General features: G+C 47.5%; 2 protein-coding genes across 12 annotated transcripts in view; one reads left to right on the forward strand and one right to left on the reverse strand.

Annotated features, from left to right (window-relative positions):
- The first annotated feature begins 2,248 nt into the window (after nucleotides 1–2,248).
- Nucleotides 2,249–16,878, forward strand: part of ZNF470 (zinc finger protein 470) — a 77,834-nt gene continuing 63,204 nt past the window's right edge. For 4 of the 11 annotated variants that reach the window (XR_004346859.1, XM_032612535.1, XM_032612536.1 and 1 more), the window contains exons 1-5: nucleotides 6,801–6,942; nucleotides 7,936–8,028; nucleotides 9,969–10,060; nucleotides 15,442–15,568; nucleotides 15,745–15,840. Coding sequence is in view for 8 of the 11 variants with exons in the window: in XM_032612535.1 (XP_032468426.1) it covers nucleotides 6,885–6,942; nucleotides 7,936–8,028; nucleotides 9,969–10,060; nucleotides 15,442–15,568; nucleotides 15,745–15,840 (466 nt within the window). In the remaining 3 variants the exon portion in view is untranslated. Of the gene's footprint in view, nucleotides 2,771–6,532; nucleotides 6,550–6,800; nucleotides 6,943–7,826; nucleotides 8,029–9,968; nucleotides 10,061–14,747; nucleotides 15,057–15,441; nucleotides 15,569–15,744; nucleotides 15,841–16,878 lie in introns of those variants that run through there. The other 7 variants (XM_032612549.1, XM_032612538.1, XM_032612537.1 and 4 more) reach the window with 7 other exon arrangements.
- On the reverse strand, nucleotides 3,354–6,333 carry LOC116743717. Its single transcript, XM_032612594.1, has 2 exons — nucleotides 3,837–6,333; nucleotides 3,354–3,687 (listed from the first exon to the last, which is right to left on the reverse strand). Exons 1-2 carry the CDS (start codon nucleotides 4,680–4,682, stop codon nucleotides 3,583–3,585), a joined length of 951 nt encoding a protein of 316 aa, XP_032468485.1. The 5' UTR covers nucleotides 4,683–6,333; the 3' UTR covers nucleotides 3,354–3,582.

Consider the following 16,878-nt stretch of genomic DNA (forward strand, 5'->3'; position numbering starts at 1 on the left):
AAAGAATTCAAGAGTTTATAGTGCTGGATTGGATCATCTATGTCCCTACCCCTGACTTATCTTTTGCAAGTTCCCCTGTCAGGTCTAGTAGTTTTTCTATGTTCTTTTGACATGAAGTACCAGCATATTAAAAATCTCCTGTCTCCTTTAGGTACTGGGATTTCTCATGACAGTGAATACATTTGGAAAGTGTACTGAACTAGGGCATGTGCAGTAGCTGGAGTATAGGGCAACAGGTAATCTTGAGAATAAAATGAAATGTCACAATAAACACAGAAATCCTAAGAATGTTCTGATATCTGATATTTTTACCTTATTGATCCCCAAGGTTGAAACTGCACTAGGGTTTTCTTTTAGTTAGAAGCACTCCATGGCATGGCGTCCAAGTCCCACATCGACTTGAGTCAACAGAAAGGAGACTGAGTACTCTTGAAAGATTGTAATCAGTCTCTAAACATTTCCACTGGAATTCCTGAACGACGTATTTGTGCAGAGTGAGGGCTCATGGGGGAATTCTTATGTAGTGTAGCTTGTAGCAGGTACAATGACCACAAACCCATATGGTTATTTTCCAAGGTCCTGGGTATGTAGCATTTGTTAATGATACGTATGATATGATTAGACAACTGCCCAAAGTTTGTGCTTCCCTTTCTGTTGCCTGAAAGTCGATTCCGGAATGTGACTGCCGAGGCACATCCTGCATTACTCAGCCACTATTGCTTCCAGTTCTGGCTGTGGTTTGAATAGGAAACGTGTGTCACTCTGGGCTCGGTTATTAAGAAAAGGATATACCACCCAGCTGGAAGAAGAAGAATCTCAATTGTACGGAACGGCAAAACCGCAAGATGGAAGAACTCTGGGCTGCTAAACCGCTATTTGGAGGAAAGCCATCAGTCACTCAGGAGCAACAGTGGATTATTATGTGAGTGAAAAACAAACGTGCAGGTAATGACACGAGTTTTAATTGTGATAGCAGCTGCTGTAGTTCTATCAATGTGGTATCTTTGACTACTGATAGAATCCCCTTTTTTTTTTTTTTTTTTTTGCGGTATGCGGGCCTCTCACTGTTGTGGCCTCTCCCGTTGCGGAGCACAGGCTCCGGACGCGCAGGCTCAGCGGCCATGGCTCACGGGCCCAGCCACTCCACAGCATGTGGGAACTTCCCGGACCAGGGCACGAACCCGCGTGCCCTGCATCGGCAGGCGGACTCAACCACTGCGCCACGAGGGAAGCCCAGAATCCCTATTTTAACTCACTGAATCTCAGAGTAAGGGCTGTGATAGTATGTTCATTAGCTGTTGTGTAACAAACTACGCTAAAGCTTAGTGGCTTAAAACAAACATACATTTATCATCTTACAGCTTCTTTGGGTAAGGAATCCAGGCATGGCTCAGCTGGGTGCCTCTGGCTCCTGGGGTCTCTCAACAAGACAGCAGTCATCTGAAGGCTTTATGGGAGGAGAATCATCTTCCAAACTCATTAAAACTGTTGGCTGGCCTCGGGTCCTTGCTGGCCTTTGGCTGGACACATCAATTCCTTTCCACATGGGCAGCTCACAACGTGGCAGCTGGCTTCCTTGTAAGTGAGCAGGCAAGAGAAGGGTACCCAAGGTGGAAGCCGAAGCCTTTATGTAACCTAATATTAGAAGTGGCATCCCCTCATCTTTGTACTTCGTTAATTAAAAGTGGGTCACTAGGTCCAGCTCACTTCCAAGGGGAGAGGATTACATGAGGTTATGAATAGCAGGAGGCGGGGATCATTTGGGAGCCACTTTAATGGATGCCTACCATAGTCTGCCCTCCGGCCCCTGGTGACTCATTTCCCTTCGGCATACAAAACAATCACCGGCTTCCAAGGCTCCTCCCCAAATCGCATCTCATTATAGCATCAGCTCAAAGTCAAGAATCTTGTCATGTAAATTAAGTACAGATGCTGATGAGGCTCATAAGACGTCGTTTCTTAAGTACAGTTCCTCTTGCTCTGTAGACCTTTGGAAATAAATTATCTGCCTCCTCTAGACCCTAGAGGGCGCGCGCGCTCACACACACACATACACACACCCGCAAGTGCACAAAGCACCAGGCAAAATACAAATCTCCGCTCTTCTATCCCGAAGGCTCCGCCCCTAGACCCGCCTCTCCTAAGCTCCGCCCACTTCCCTGGCTTTTCCCCTTGCTCAAGGCGCCTGCGCGCTCCACGTTCTTGCGACCCCGCCCACCTTCGGCCGAGGCGCGGGTGAGCGGCTACTCGGGTCTCGGCTCTCAGTGCCTGACAGCTGCTCCTGCGCACTCCGAGCCCGGCGACGGCTCCCAGAAGTCCCCGGGGCTCGGCTTCTTTCGTGGAGGCCGTGGGACCCAGAAGCTAAAAGGCTTCTAGGTAGCTCTGTTCCTGACCAGGAGGCACCAATAGGGGACAGAGGGCAGTGATCACCAGGCCGCGGAGAGGAACCCTGCCTAGCAGCGTAGTCCTCAGATTTCAGAAAGCCGCCGCCACCCCTGTCTGCACTACGTTTCCCAAGGGCCCTTGCTCTGAGAGGACGCGCCCACTTCCGACGAGGACTTGAAACCCGGACGTGAGCGAGTCTGGCCGGTTCTGAGGAGAAAGTCTGAGTGGGGCGGCGGCAGCGGCTGAGCCGGGCACGGGGAGGCGCCGAGAGGTCAGCGTCCCGGTCTGCATGCTGGCGCGGCGAGGTCGTGAGCGTGCGCGCGTGATTTGGCGACTGTGACCGTCAGCGCGTGGTGTGTGTGTGTGAGTGACCGGGAGGAGGCAGGTACGTGTGTGAATGGGGGGGGAGTGTGTGCGGGTGTGAGATGTGACTGGTAGGGCGCAGAGGAGGCAAGTGTGTGACTGGGGCCCGTGTTTCTGCGCGTGTCTTTTGTGCATCTTGCACGTCCCAGCAGCATGTGAGCGACGGCGTGTATTGGGACGAATGAAGGATTTTACGTGGCTGAGAACTGGAAACGCCTCCGGAGGAGGCCACCCCCCGACACACACCCCACACCCCAGCCCCCCACACACCCTGACTCCACCACCAAGAACCCAGTGTGGCCCAAAGCCCCAAAGCCCCGGAGTCCTGGGAAGGCGCTTGTTTGGGCCGGTGGGGCTTGTAAGGTCTGATCTTAACAAAGGGCACCGCGAAACAGAGGAAAGCTTCAAGTGAGCTTTATTAGGGAGCGCTCCCGGGCGAGGTTCACTGGTCCTAGAGAAAGGAGCCAGAGAAGTCGCATCCGGGCGAGGGTTGGGCAAGATTTTATAGGGGAAGAAGGGAAAGGGGTGTGGTTAATCTGGGAGGGCGCAGGGTATTCCTTATTTGGTGGTCTTTTCGGGTATCCTGGGGGACCGTTAGTCCCGCCCCTCGAAAGGCGGGAAGGCTGGACTGGGTTCAAAGTCCCCAGGGCAGTTTCTGGAACTGGGTAGTCCGGAGAATTTCGGTCTGATGCAACCTGTGAATCTGATTGTGTTCCCCTGCCTTGGGCCACATCCCGACATCTTTGGTGTAATGGGGCGGCGTTCTGATCTCTGGCTACTTCATGCTGAAAGGGGGTTGTCGAAAGGGGAGTCGGGCGACCAGAGGTCCGAGGCTTAGGGGAGACCAGTGGGGGATCTGTAGGAAGCAAAGTGTAAGGACCGAGGAGCATTTGGGTTGTGGCCACCCGAGAGACTTCCTCCATGCGCCTGCGAAGGAACCTAAGAAAACAGGGAGCAAACGTGAGCAAGATACAGATGAGAATTAAGGGGCCTAAGATTGGTGTTAGCCAGGTATAGAGGGTGGATCGCCACCAATCGGGAATTGGGGAGGCGGACTGTTGGTGTTTGCGTTGGAGTTCTTCTCTTAAGCGATGGAGGGCTTTTACGTTGTCTTCGACGAGTCCTGTTTCATTGATGTAATAGCAGCATTCCTCCTGTAGGAAGAGGCAGGTACCTCCTTTGTCGGCCGTCAGGAGATCCAGGGCTCGTCGATTTTGGAGGGCACCTCGGGCTACTGAGGTGATCTGGCGCTGGAGGGAGGTGATGGAGGCGGCAGAAGCCTCGATGGCTAGCTGGAGTTTTTGTTCTAGGTCACAGGATGTTGAGACACTGTGTGTTAGGGCTCCTCCCCCGATGCCCGCAGCAACGAGAGAGGCGAGGGAAATGCCTGCGACCATAGGGAGAAAGATGGCCCTTTGGCCCTTAGAGAGGTCGAGGGCCTGCATGAGTGCTTTCAGTTCAGCCCTTTGAGAGGTTGTCCCTTCTGGGAGGCGGTTGGCCTCGATAATGGTTGAAATGGTTACTACCGCGTAGGCCGCCCGTCGGCATCCGTCAGGACCGAGTATCGAACTACCGTCCACAAAGAGAGTGCGGTCCGGATTTGAAAGACGGGTGTCAAAGAGTCCCTCTCTTGGTGGTTTGAAGGGTTCTATGACATGAGGGCAGGAATGGGATGGAAAACCCCCGGTGCCAGAGATAGGCACGAGGGAAGCCAGGTTCAGGCGAGGGGAGAGATCAAGAGAAATAGCTGGGTTTTCAATGAATAGAAGGTGGAACTCCTGGATGCGGGAGGGGCCCAGGAGGGAGAGAGACTTGTGGCCTAGGAGGTCGACCAGCCGGTGGGAGGAAAACACGGTTAGTGGGTGGGCCAGAGCCAGTTTGAGTGTTTGGTCACTTTGGCTGCCGCTGCTAGGGCTCGAAGGCATGGTTGCCATCCCCGAATGGTTGGGTCCAGCTGTTTGGAGAGGTAAGCCACGGGGCGATAGGAAGGCCCTACAGGCTGGGCAAGGAGTCCAGTGGCTATTCCGGCCCGTTCATCCACAAAAAGGTGAAAAGGTCGGTTTGGGTTGGGCAGAGAAATGGGAGGAGAAGATATCAGAGCGTTATGGAGGGTGAGAAAGGCCTGTCGAAAGGCGGAAGGAGAGGTGAGGGGTCCTTGAGGGCTTTCTTTAGCGGCTAGATATAAGGGTTTAGCGAGGAGAGCAAAATTAGGGATCCAGACTACTGGGTGGAGAGGAATTATGGCCTCATTGATTAGTCGGAGGTCCTGGACCAGGCGATAATCCCCAGAGGCCTTGCGGACAGGCAGGATGGAGGTGTTGCAGGGAGAGTCCGTGGGGATGAGGAGTCCCTGGTTTAGGAGTCTGGTGATAATAGGTTGTAGGCCCCTAAGGTGAGTCTCAGAGATGGGAAATTGGGGTATTGATGGAAATTTGGAGGGATCCTTTAGGCGGATGAGAACGGGGGAATGGTGTGTTGCTATTATGGGCTTAGAAGTATCCCAGACTTGGGGATTGATTGGGTTCGGTGTGAATGGAAGAGGGGGATAGGAGGGGGAGGGTTCTAGAGACAGGCCGAGAAGAAGAAGCAGGAGTTGGGAGGAGGGGACCTTAGGGTCAAGTCTAATCAGCTGGAGGGAGGCCCCTAAGTGGAAAAGGACATCTCGGCCTAGCAAGGGAACTGGGCAGGATGGTATGACTAAGAAGGAATGAGTAAAAGGGAATCCTTCGATATGACATGGGAGTGGACCGGTCTGGAGTGGGAAGGATGGTTTGCCATCAATACCCATGACCAAGATCTGGGAAGGAGAAACCGGCCCGGAATAAGTAGGCAGGACCGAATAGGTGGCCTCCGTGTCCACCAGAAATGAGATGGACTTACCCGCTACCTGTAGCGTTACCCTGGGCTCGGCGAGGGTGATGGGAGTCTTCGAGTCCGGGCGCCGTCAGTCGTCAGCCAATCCCAGCAGTTCGAGTGGTAATGCCGTTGGGTCGGCCTGCCCCCCGCGTGGAGACGCTGAGGGAGGGCCAGTCGTAGGGCAGTCACTCTTCCAGTGGCCCGTTAGCCCTCAGCTGGGACAGGGCTTAGAAGGTGGTCGGGGATTGGGACATTGGCGAGCCCAGTGGCCTTCTTTTCCGCATTTGAAGCAGGCCCCCGGCGGGGTTGCCTTTTGCGGACCCCGTGGATGCTGTGATCCATGGGAGATGGCCGGCCTTAGGGCGGCTACAAGAGCTTGGGTTTGGAGGGCCACCTTCTGGTGCATCCGAGCCTGTCGGCTGGATTCTGCCAAATCCTCACGGCCATTATGGACTTTAAAGGCCATCTTTACCAGATCTCGAATAGGGGTTTGAGGGCCGTCTTCTGCCCGTTTTAATTTCTTTCGGATGTCCTGGGCTGATTGGGTGATAAAATGGGTGGCTAAGACCGCTGCCCCTGCCGGGGTGTCGGGATCCAGCCGGGTGTAAGAGAGTTAAGGCCTCTGTAAGGCGATTGAGAAAGATAGCTGGATTTTCGTTAGGTTCTTGGGTTATTTCTTTTAGTTTTTCAAAATTGACTACCTAATGAGCGGCAGCCTGCATGCCAGCCAGGAGGCATTGGATCATGAGGTCGCGCTTACGACGGCCATCTTGGCCATCCTGTTAAGTCCAGCCTGGATCGGTGCCAGGTACGGCAGTCGCTCCGACAGGCATGGAGTTGTCGGGAAGGTGAACCTGATCTGCATGGTTTCGGGCAGCAGTTTGAATTCTTTCCCTCTCGTCAGGGGTCAGAGTAGAAGATAGGATCACAAAGATATCGTGCCAGGTTAGTATCTGAGAGAGATCTTGGAGAGAAAAGGGAACATGAACTCTAACTAATCCTTCCGCTCCTGCTACCTCCCTCAGAGGGCAGAGGAGATTTGGATCTTGGGAGTCGTGAGAGCGTGTATGTGCACTAATTGGCGAAGCAAGGGGCGTGGGAGGAGAAACCGTCGAGGGAGGCGGGGGAAGGGTTGGAGGGGCCGGAGCAGGTTCGGGAGGAGGAGGGACCGCCTCGGGGTAGGGTGGAGGTTGGAGAGGAGCTCTGGAGGGGGGAGAGGCGAGATTCTGGTGGGTCGGCTAGTGGAGCGGGGTCATCGTCAAAGGAAATTAAGGGCTTGAATGCAGGAGATGTCTGTTTGGCAAGAAGGATCTGGGAAGTGGAACAATCGACGCAGAGGTAAGGGCGGGAGCGCAAATACAAGAAGGCCTGAACATAGGGGACCTCGAACCATTTGTCCGTCCTGCGGCAGTAATTATCTAGATCACGGAGGATGTTAAAATCGAAAGTCCCTTCAGGATTGATTGTCTAGAGAATATTGTGGCCAGGCCACAGTGGAATAGAAAATAAGCCGTCGGCGACGGATATCTTGGGAGAAACCGAGGGCTGTAAAATTGGCTAGGAGACACGCCAGGAGCGTCTTAGAATCTGGTTTCGATTGTGAGGTTCCCATGACCCCCAGTCTGTCCCTGAGTGAATGGAGAGGGAGAGAGGCGTCCCTGGTCTCAGTCTCCAATTCACGGCAGGTCGGAGGGCGGTCAGGCGATTGGGACGTCTCCGCAGTTGCCCGAGGCCCGGAGAGAGAACGGAGGAGTCCCTGACGAGGCCGCGATTAAGGACAGGGAGTCCGGTGGGCAGGGACTCTGAGGGTCGGAGGGAACAAGGGAGGGGGACTTACCCCGTTTTCTGCCGGATCGGGTGGATGAGTAGAGGTTCCCTGGTTGTCTCCTGGGGGAGGGGAGGAGTGGCCCGCGCGGTAACCCGCGGGGCTTGGTACCCCTCCCGGGTTTCGGCACCAAATGTAAGGTGGGATCTTAACAAACGGCACCGCGAAACGGGAAAGCTTCAAGGCAGCTTTATTAGGGAGCGCTCCCGGGCGAGGTTCACTGGTCCGAGAGAAAGGAGCCAGAGAAGTCGCACCCGGGCGAGGGTTGGGCAAGATTTTGTAGGGGAAGAAGGGAAAGGGGTGTGGTGAATCTGGGAGGGCGCAGGGTATTCCTTATTTGGTGGTCTTTTCGGGTATCCTGGGGGACCGTTAGTCCCGCCCCTCGAAAGGCGGGAAGGCTGGACTGGGTTCAAAGTCCCCAGGGCAGTTTCTGGAACTGGGTGGTCTGGAAAGTTTCGGTCTGATGCAACCTGTGAATCTGATTGTGTTCCCCTGCCTCGAGCCAGTTGGCCTTACAGGGCTGAAGCATTTCTTGCCTGCCCCACCTGGATGGTGTGGAAGTCGGGACACTACTCACGTCCACGGGACTAAGTATGGAGGTAAGAGTGGCAGAGGGCCTTGGTACGGCTGCAAGAGTGAAAATTAAGGTTTGGGGGTGCTGTTCCTGGGCCCAAGTGCTGGAGGAGGATGTCCCTGGCTTCAGAGTCTGGTGGACCCAGAAGTCCAAAGATTTGGACGGCCATCTCGGGCCAGAGTGTGGAGCTGAATTCAAGGAGGGTTCTTGACTTGCCCAGAGTCTCCTAACCAGACACTCCCCTTCCAGGTCTGTCTGCGTATCTCCAAGGACCCAGGGGAGAGAGCATTCCCCATTAGAACATTACCTCTGAGTGCTGTGCTGCTGTTCAAGGAGGACCTCAGTATTTAATATTTTTATTTTTTAACCTGTTAGAGTCCTGTCCTACATTATCACTGTGGGATGCGACTTGGGAGGAAGGCGAGATTCACAGCTTCGTCTGGAAGTGCTGAGGGATCCCAGCCTTTCCATGGCTTAGTCACCTTTTAGTAGATGAACAAAAATACTCCCCCATTTCTATCTCACACTTCTCTGTCTCCCGCTACCACTGCCCCCAGCCAGAGTGAGTAAAGAGAGAGAGAGAAGGGAAAGAAGCACTGCTTATAGTCCTATTGTTCTTTGCTTGTTTTACTGCATGCAGTAACAATAGGTAATATTTACTGAGTGCTTACTGTGGCCCAGACACAGTTCTAAGACCTTTTGGGTATGTTAACACCAAACCTCACAACATTATGAGGTGGAAACTATCTTATCTCCTTTTTATAGATGAGGACACTGACGCATAGAGAGGACAAATAATCACTAGTAAGTGGAGGAGTCAGGATTCACATCCAGGACAGGCTGACTCCAGAGTCCCCCTCTGTACTGGCCCTCATGTAATCCCCTTGAAGTGGGTATTCTTAACCACTTTTGACAGTTTAAGAAGCTAACCCTAAGAGTTCAGATCCCAAGACCTCCACTGCGCAAGTTTTTTTTTCTTAAACTTTCTGACCCAGTTTCTGTTATGTAAAATGAAGATGATATTCTATACCTCATAGGACTGTTATAAGGATTAAGTGAGCTCATACCTGTAAAGCACTTTGTGTAGTCCCTGTCACATTAAAGCACTTTGTGTAGTCCCTGTCACATAGTAACTAGTGCTCCGTAAGTGTTCATTCTTATATTCATCATTATAATAATGCTTTGAAAAAGCAGTGGAGTTTAGTGGAAAGAAACCAGAATTAATCAGATATTTTTATCCTCTTCCTGATAGAAGAAACTTGGCTGGAGGGCTGGGGGTGGGGTGAGGTGGCAAGGGACTTCAGAGCTATAGTTTGCTAGAAAAGGAGAGCCTGGGTCTCCTGACAGTTTTTTGGTCCAGCTATCCGTAAGCCACATGGACTCTGTTGTAACAAAGGTAATACCTCTTTCTGGGGAAGACGGCTTTTTTCAAGTCTGATAGGCTCTTTATAAGTCCTGAGTAGTTAGTTGCACATGAGGTGTTTTTCTGTTATATTCTGGTGTCTGCTTGAGAATATAACTTGGCTGGTAGAGTCACGCAGACAGGTTGATGACTGGGCTCCATTGTTTACAAGCTGTGTGACTTGTGCAAAAGACTTCACTTCCCAGAGCTTTCACGTGTGAAACAGTGACAGTATTCCCTATTTTCACTGAAGGTCGTGAAGGTCACATCAGAGTATGAATATATGCAGCACTCCTAATACATCTCTGTTGTTAATGAATGGGTGGCTTTGAGCAAGAGAGAGATTGTCCTCGGCCTGAAAATCCAGAGCAGAGCAGAACCCCAGCTGTAAATTATTGGTTTCCCAGGGAGTGCCTGGACTGTGAGAGGAGGGTGGAGTAGGAATAGGGGAGTGAGAACAGAGGGATCTGAAGGGAAAAGTTTCTAGGTTGTGATTATTCGAGCTACTCACCGTTCCTAGAGTCTCTCACTAGTCTCTCACCATTCCTTTCTCTTCCTCCCAGCTGTGCCCTCTCAGGATGAAGCCCTTCTCTACATGAGGAGCCAGGAAAAGGAGAAGGTGATGGGAATTGAACTTCTTAAAGCCATGTCCCTGGTTAGTATTCCCTTGCTTTTCAGGACTTGGTAATGTTTGTTTCCTTCTGAAAATTGTCCCACTTTGGGGCCTGGCTCCTATTTCCTCTCTTTCTGACGAGTAATGGGGCTATAGGTAGCTTCAAACAGCCCAATACACTCTTACAGAGCTTCCTCTTTTTCCTATTCAATGTTTATTCTTCACTCAAGAAATGACCCACTGTGAGCCCTTCCCTTGTACTCTTTTTTTTTGTAAGTATCTGACAATACAGAAATACAGTCCTTAGAGGAGATTTGAGAGCCACGATCTGCCTAGTCCCTAAATCCCCATCCTTGCTCTCAGAGAGCTTACTATCTGTTTGGAGAAATGAAAAGGTAGCAAACATTTATTTTTACAGTGTGATCAGTGCTGCAGGTGGAGAGTGGACTTCCTGTGGAGTGGAGGGGAAGGGCCATTAATAGCCCGATGAGTGCCTTTGGGTGAATTACAAAAAGGTGCCCCTTCATCTGTACTGATGAAGCTCTGTGATAGGCCACAATCTGGCAGAAGGAAATCTGCATATTTTAGCTCTTTTTTGCCACCTTCGTGAGAAATCCTGCACAATGTTACTCGCTGTTGGAAGGAGGAGGCGTTGGGAGGGCTTGAGTCACAGAGGAAGGGATTTCTGAGTTGCATATTGAAGGAAGTGGAGGAGATCTGCAGGCGCAGGTGAGATGGGTGACATTTTCGCCAGAGTAAACCAAGATTTCCCCTCCCTACTTGACTGGAGCCATAGTGTCTTAAGATGCCAGGGAATGTACTACATCCTTTTTTCTTTCTAGGATGAATACCATAATCTATTTAATCAGCCCTTTGTTGTTCCATAGGTAAATTGTTGCCAATATTTTACTGTTTAATAGAGAGTGTTGCAGTTATCATCCTTGTGTTTGAATTTTTGCCCTCATCTCTGATTTCTTTGGACTAAATTCCTAATTTTTCATTTCTTGCAGATTAGAGTTTCTCACACTTACTCTACTCCAGAATGCTTTTTTGTGTGTGTGTGTGTGTGTGTGTTTTTTGTTTTTTTGTTTTTTTTTTTGCGGTACGCGGGCCTCTCACTGTTGCAGCCTCTCCCATTGCGGAGCACAGGCTCCGGACGCGCAGGCTCAGTGGGCATGGCTCACGGGCCCAGCCGCTCTGCGGCACGTGGGATCTTCCCGGACTGGGGCACGAACCCATGTCCCCTGCATCAGCAGGCGGACTCTCAACCACTGCGCCACCAGGGAAGCCACAGAATGTTTTTAATATTAATATCTTATTGACCAATAATAGAACCTTAAGAACTATAATTCATGTTCTGATTAAACTGCTGAACAAGTGTCACCAGCAAATTAATTATTATAAAACTATAAAAATTGGTACATAAATTTTTAAATCTAATCAAATGAAAACAACTTAGAATATTAAAATTGTTTTATTTTACATCAAAGACACAATAAGCAACTTAAAGCAAAATACCTTCTTTAAAAAAAAAACAGATTTAATGCCACAACATGTACTACCAATGAAACTTGTTTCTTAGAGCATATATACATTTTAAACAAAAGCATTTTGGTTATTGGTCAGAAGAATATATTTTAAGAGTGCCAGAGTATGGTATAAAGGTTAGTAACAAGGACTCTGGAACCAAACTGCCTGGGTACAAATTCTAGCTCCACCATATACTAGACATATCACCTTAATTTCAGTTCCCTCAACTGTAAAATGGGAATAATAATAGTACCAAATTTATAGGACTGTTGTGAGTATTAATGAGTCAATATATTTTAAGTGTTTAGAAAAGTACTTGGCACATAATAAGCACTAGCTATATGTGCTACTGAAGAACTACAATATGATGTTTAATGCACAAGAAGCACTGAATATCTGGAATGTTTATATTTCCAATGGAATATTAGTTTTTGTGTTTTTTTTTTTTTTTTTTTTTTTTGCGGTACGCAGGCCTCTCACTGTTGCGGAGCACAGGCTCCGGACGTGCAGGCTCAGCGGCCATGGCTCACGGGCCTAACTGCTCTGTGGCATGTGGGATCTTCCTGGACCGGGACACAAACCCGCATCCCATGCATAAGCAGGCAGACTCTCAACCACTGCGCCACCAGGGAAGCCTTGGAATATTAGTTTTAAAAATAACAACATTTTGCACTGAATTTGGGAGAGTCCTGGTTCTGGGTAATGGACTAAGCACGCTCCACCTGTCTTTCCCACTGAAAGCTGGGATGCATGCATGCATGAAGCATGCATGCTCCAGAATGCATGAAGAAGCAATTTGAAGTCTCTAAAAAGTACATAGGCAGATTGGGAAAGAAGCCCAAAATGTGAAGTCCCACCAGACCTGCAGTGTGATTACCTTTTTTTTTCCTTCCAGTATCTCTTAACATGGATTCAACAAGCACAGAACTCAGAAGTAGGCATTGGCGTGGATAGAAAGAACTGCAGGAGAAACTTTCTAGTTTAGACCCAAGAAGTGGGAAAGGGATCTAATGCTCAGAATGAGGGGGAGGGGAGCAGAAATCTCCCTTATAAAGTGCTAAGTGCACAATGGAATGGAATAAATAAGGCCCAGTTATCTGGCCAGAGAACGAAAAGGAGGAGCCCCCTGGGAAACAAAGTACTGGAGAGATCCCAGAGAGGGAGGAAGTCACCCACATCAAGTTGTTGATCTAAGCAGCTCACTCTGAGCTGCTCGTGTATGTGTCTGACCCTGAAGAGCATACCATAGTCTATGAGAATGAACTAAGGTCTCAGGCTGGCCTTAGACCAGGCTGGCCACTTACTGGTGCATAAGTAGGACAAAGGTGAATATCACTGCACAGGGTTGAAAATGGAACTGCTGTTGAAACCACCACCCACAGAAGGCTGGTTAGAACTTGCAGCCTGAAGAAAGTATCAGCTAACATTCTCCATAGAGAATTTAAACAAGACGTAGAGTCTCATAATATCCAGAATGTCAGAAATATAATCCAAAATTATTCAACTAATGAAAAACTAGGAAAATTTCAATTCATAGGGGAAAAGGCCACCACTGGATACTAACGTTGATGTGACACCAGTGTTGGAATTATCTGATAAAGACTTTAAAGCAGCTGTTATAAAAGTGCTCCAACAAGTAAGGTTGAACATTCTTGAAACTAGTGGAAAGATAGTCTCAGCAAAGAAATAGAAAATATGAACAAGAAATGAAAAATGTAGTAACCAAAATAAGCTCACTGGATGGACTAGTGGCACAATGGAGATGACAGAGGAGAGAGTTAGTGAACTTGAGGATAAACAGGTACTATCTAATCTGAATAACAGTGAGAAAAAAGATTGAACAAAGCCTCAGGGTCCTATAAGACAATACCAAAATGTTTAATATTTCTATCATTGAATCCCCCCAAAAAGAGGAGAAAATGAAGTGTAGAAAAAGTATTGGAAGACATAATGGCTGAAAAATTACCAACTTCAGTGAAAGACATAAACATGTGGGTCTATAAAGCTCATCAAACTCCAATGTGATGAACCCAGAGAAATCCCTACCCAGAAATGTCATAATCAGACTGCTGAAACTGAAGACAAGGGAAAAAAACTTCAAAAGCAGCCAGAGAAAAACAGTGCTTAACATACAGGACAACAGTGATTTGGATAACTGTGGATTTCTCATCAGAAACCATGGAAGTCAGAAGTCAGAAAAGTAGAACAACTTTTTTTTTTTTTTTTTTTGCGGTACGTGGGCCTCTCACTGTTGTGGCCTCTCCCGTTGCGGAGCACAGGCTCCCGACGCGCAGGCTCAGCGGCCATGGCTCACGGGCCCAGCCGCTCCGCGGCATGTGGGATCTTCCCGGACCGGGGCACGAACCCGCATCCCCTGCATTGGCAGGCAGACTCTCAACCACTGTGCCACCAGGGAAGCCCTAGAACAACTTTTTTAAAGTGCTCGAAGAAAAGAACTGTCAACCCAGAATTCTGTGTCCAGTAAAAATAGCCTTCAAGAAGGTGAAATAGTTTCTCTTGTGAATGAACACTAAGAAAATTCATAGACAGATTTTTAAAAGAATTACAAAAGGAAGTTTTTCCAGTAGAAATTATATCAGAAGGGAATTTGGAACATTAGGAATGAAGGAAGTGCAACAAAAATGGTGAATATTTATATGTAAATGCAATAGACTGTTCTTTAGAAGTATTTAAAGTATCTTCAACAGTTGAAACCAAAACTAATAGCTTAGGTTTGCTGAGCCGGACAGGATTTGAACATAGGTTATCTGGCTTCAGAGACCGTGTTCTTAACAACTATAGCTTACTGAAATTAGTAAAATAAAATATAGGTAAAACGTTTATTGAAATACTAAATAAACCAAATGTATCACCTCTTCCTGGCCTCCTGCTCTTCTTTCTTTCCCATCTCTCCTTCATAATTATCATAGGTAAAAATTCTTGAGTACTTAGCCAGGTAGTGTGCCTGTTACTTCATTTAATTCTCACAGTGCTACCATGAGGTAGGTACTAAAATTATTACCACTTTTTTAGGAGGGAAATCTTGAAGCACACAGAAGTTAATTGACTTGGCAAAGATCACCCAGCTAGTAAGTGACAGAGTCTGAATTCTTTGGAATAATAATCTAACCTTTTTCTCTGGTTTTATTTAAAACTCATTCTTAGATGTTGGTATAAGTGAAATCACAAAAAAAAAAAAAAAAGGAAGAAATGAAAAATCTGCCATTAACCATAGAACTGGCCTCACTTCGTGGTTGGTTAGAAATTCAGCCCATGTAACAAAACACAGGTTACCTGTCATGTGCCTACCTCATATCATCTCTTGATACTTCTCAGCAGATTATCAAAAAATAACTTGCCAAATGAGTTTTCTCCTAATCTATTTGTTTTTCAAAATAATAGTGCTGGGCATTTTTTTCTTTCATTCTTTTTAGGCATACCTCTTAATATCTCGAGAACACTAAGATTTCTTAGAGTATGTTGTGGAGATTGAAGTCATACTCATCAGGTCAGCATCATTCCTTGAACCTTTCTATTGCAGTCCCAGAGCTCTTTAGTTTTTCCATGTAGAAAGTGAGCTAACTCCTAACAGATAAAATAATTTAGTGCTTGATGATACTGTGTTTTCTTTTTTATTTGAGAATGTCTTCTCACACCATAAAATGCTTCAAGAATAGAGAGTTATCGCTCATATTTTTTCTTTTAATATATATAAATATAGGCAGAAAAGTGTTTCAGTAAATAACTACATGACCTTGATCATTTAGATTCTCCCAGGGCAGTTACTCACAATTTCTTTTTCCCAAATGTGAACAGCGTAACTCTTTACCCTAAGGCCAGCTAAGTCAGGGCATGAACACTGATTGAGCAAGATTATATTTGTGTCGTTTCAGGATTCAGTGTCTTTCACGGATATAGCCATAGACTTCTCCCAAGATGAGTGGGAATGCCTGAATCTTGCTCAAAGAACTTTGTATAAGAAGGTGATGTTAGAGAACTATAGGAACCTGGCTTCATTGGGTAAGAGTATATTCCTCCCTCCACCTCCCCCTAGGAGTCTTTCCACTTCAGTATCCTTTCATGACTTTATCAGCATTTTCCTACAATGTTTCTCTTCTCTCAATACCATTTAGACTGTGTCATAGCTCTGGAATATTCACAGCATAGCTAATTTTCTTATTTCCTCTTATATGCAGGTCTTTGCATTTCTAAACCAGATGTGATCTCCTTATTGGAGCAGGATAAAGAGCCCTGGATGATGAAAGGAGAGATAACAAGAAGGCTGCCCACAGGTAAATGCAGGATAACTAGAGCTGGGAAAACTATCCTAAAGGTGTTTCTTCCCTCTAATATTTGCTGGAAAATACCTCTCAAAGTCCTTCCCAAATTGAAACTTCTTGTTCTAACACTATGTTTTTTAAAGATTTTATTTATCATTTATTTATTTATTTTGTTTATTTTTTGGCTGCATCAGGTCTTAGTTGCAGCATGCAGGATCTTTGTTGAGGCATGCAGGATATTTCCTTGTGGCTTGCGGGCTTCTCTCTAGTTGTGACATGCAGGCCTTCTCTCTCTAGTTGTGGCGTGCAGGCTCCAGGGCACGTGGGCTCTGCAATTTGCAGCACGCAGGCTCTTCTAGCACGTGGGATCTTCATTGAGGCATGCAGGATCTTTTGTTGTGGCATGCGGGCTTCTCTCTAGTTGTGGTGTGTGGGTTTTCTCTCTCTAGTTGTGGCGCGCAGCCTCCAGAGCACGTGGGCTCTGTAGTTTATGGCACACAGGCTCTCTAGTTGAGATGCGTGAGCTCAGTAGTTGTGGCACGTGGGCTTCATTGCCCTGTGGCGTGTGGGATCTTAGTTCCCTACCAGGGATCGAACCCGCATCCCCTGCATTGTAAGGCGGATTCTTTAACACTGGACCATGAGGGAAGTCCCTCTAACACTATTTTTTAAGTGGACCTTTTCTTCCCCACTGGTATGACATACCACCTTTACCTTTAGTGATTTCCTATAAATACGACAGTCTGTTTCTGAACTCTGTTATGTTCCATTGCTGTTTACCTAGTTCTGCTCAAGCACTGTATTGTTGTAATCATCCCTGACTTTCAACATTTCTGAGTTCTTTAGACAGATTGGTGTTTAGTTTTTCAAACTTGTTTAAGTATTTTCCTTTCTTTAAAATGTGACTTACCAAATTAACAAGTATTATAGCTATGTTCTCTCTGCTTTTAACTATTTTTCTCTTTGGTGTTTATTTTTTATTGTTGTTGTTTCTTTTTGTTTTGTTGTTTATGTCTTTTTTCCCCCTTCAATTGGAAAGGTGTTAGTTCT

Source organism: Phocoena sinus, chromosome 19, assembly GCF_008692025.1.
Source record: "Phocoena sinus isolate mPhoSin1 chromosome 19, mPhoSin1.pri, whole genome shotgun sequence".
Taxonomy (NCBI): Eukaryota; Metazoa; Chordata; class Mammalia; order Artiodactyla; family Phocoenidae; genus Phocoena; species Phocoena sinus.

Coding starts and splice junctions, on each gene's coding strand:
- LOC116743717 (XM_032612594.1), bottom strand. CDS start 4,682: ATGGCAACCATGCCTTCGAGCCCTAGCAGCGGCAGCCAAAGTGACCAA. Junction 3,688..3,836: donor ACGTAAAAGCCCTCCATCGC/TTAAGAGAAGAA, acceptor CTGTTTTCTTAG/GTTCCTTCGCAGGCGCATGG.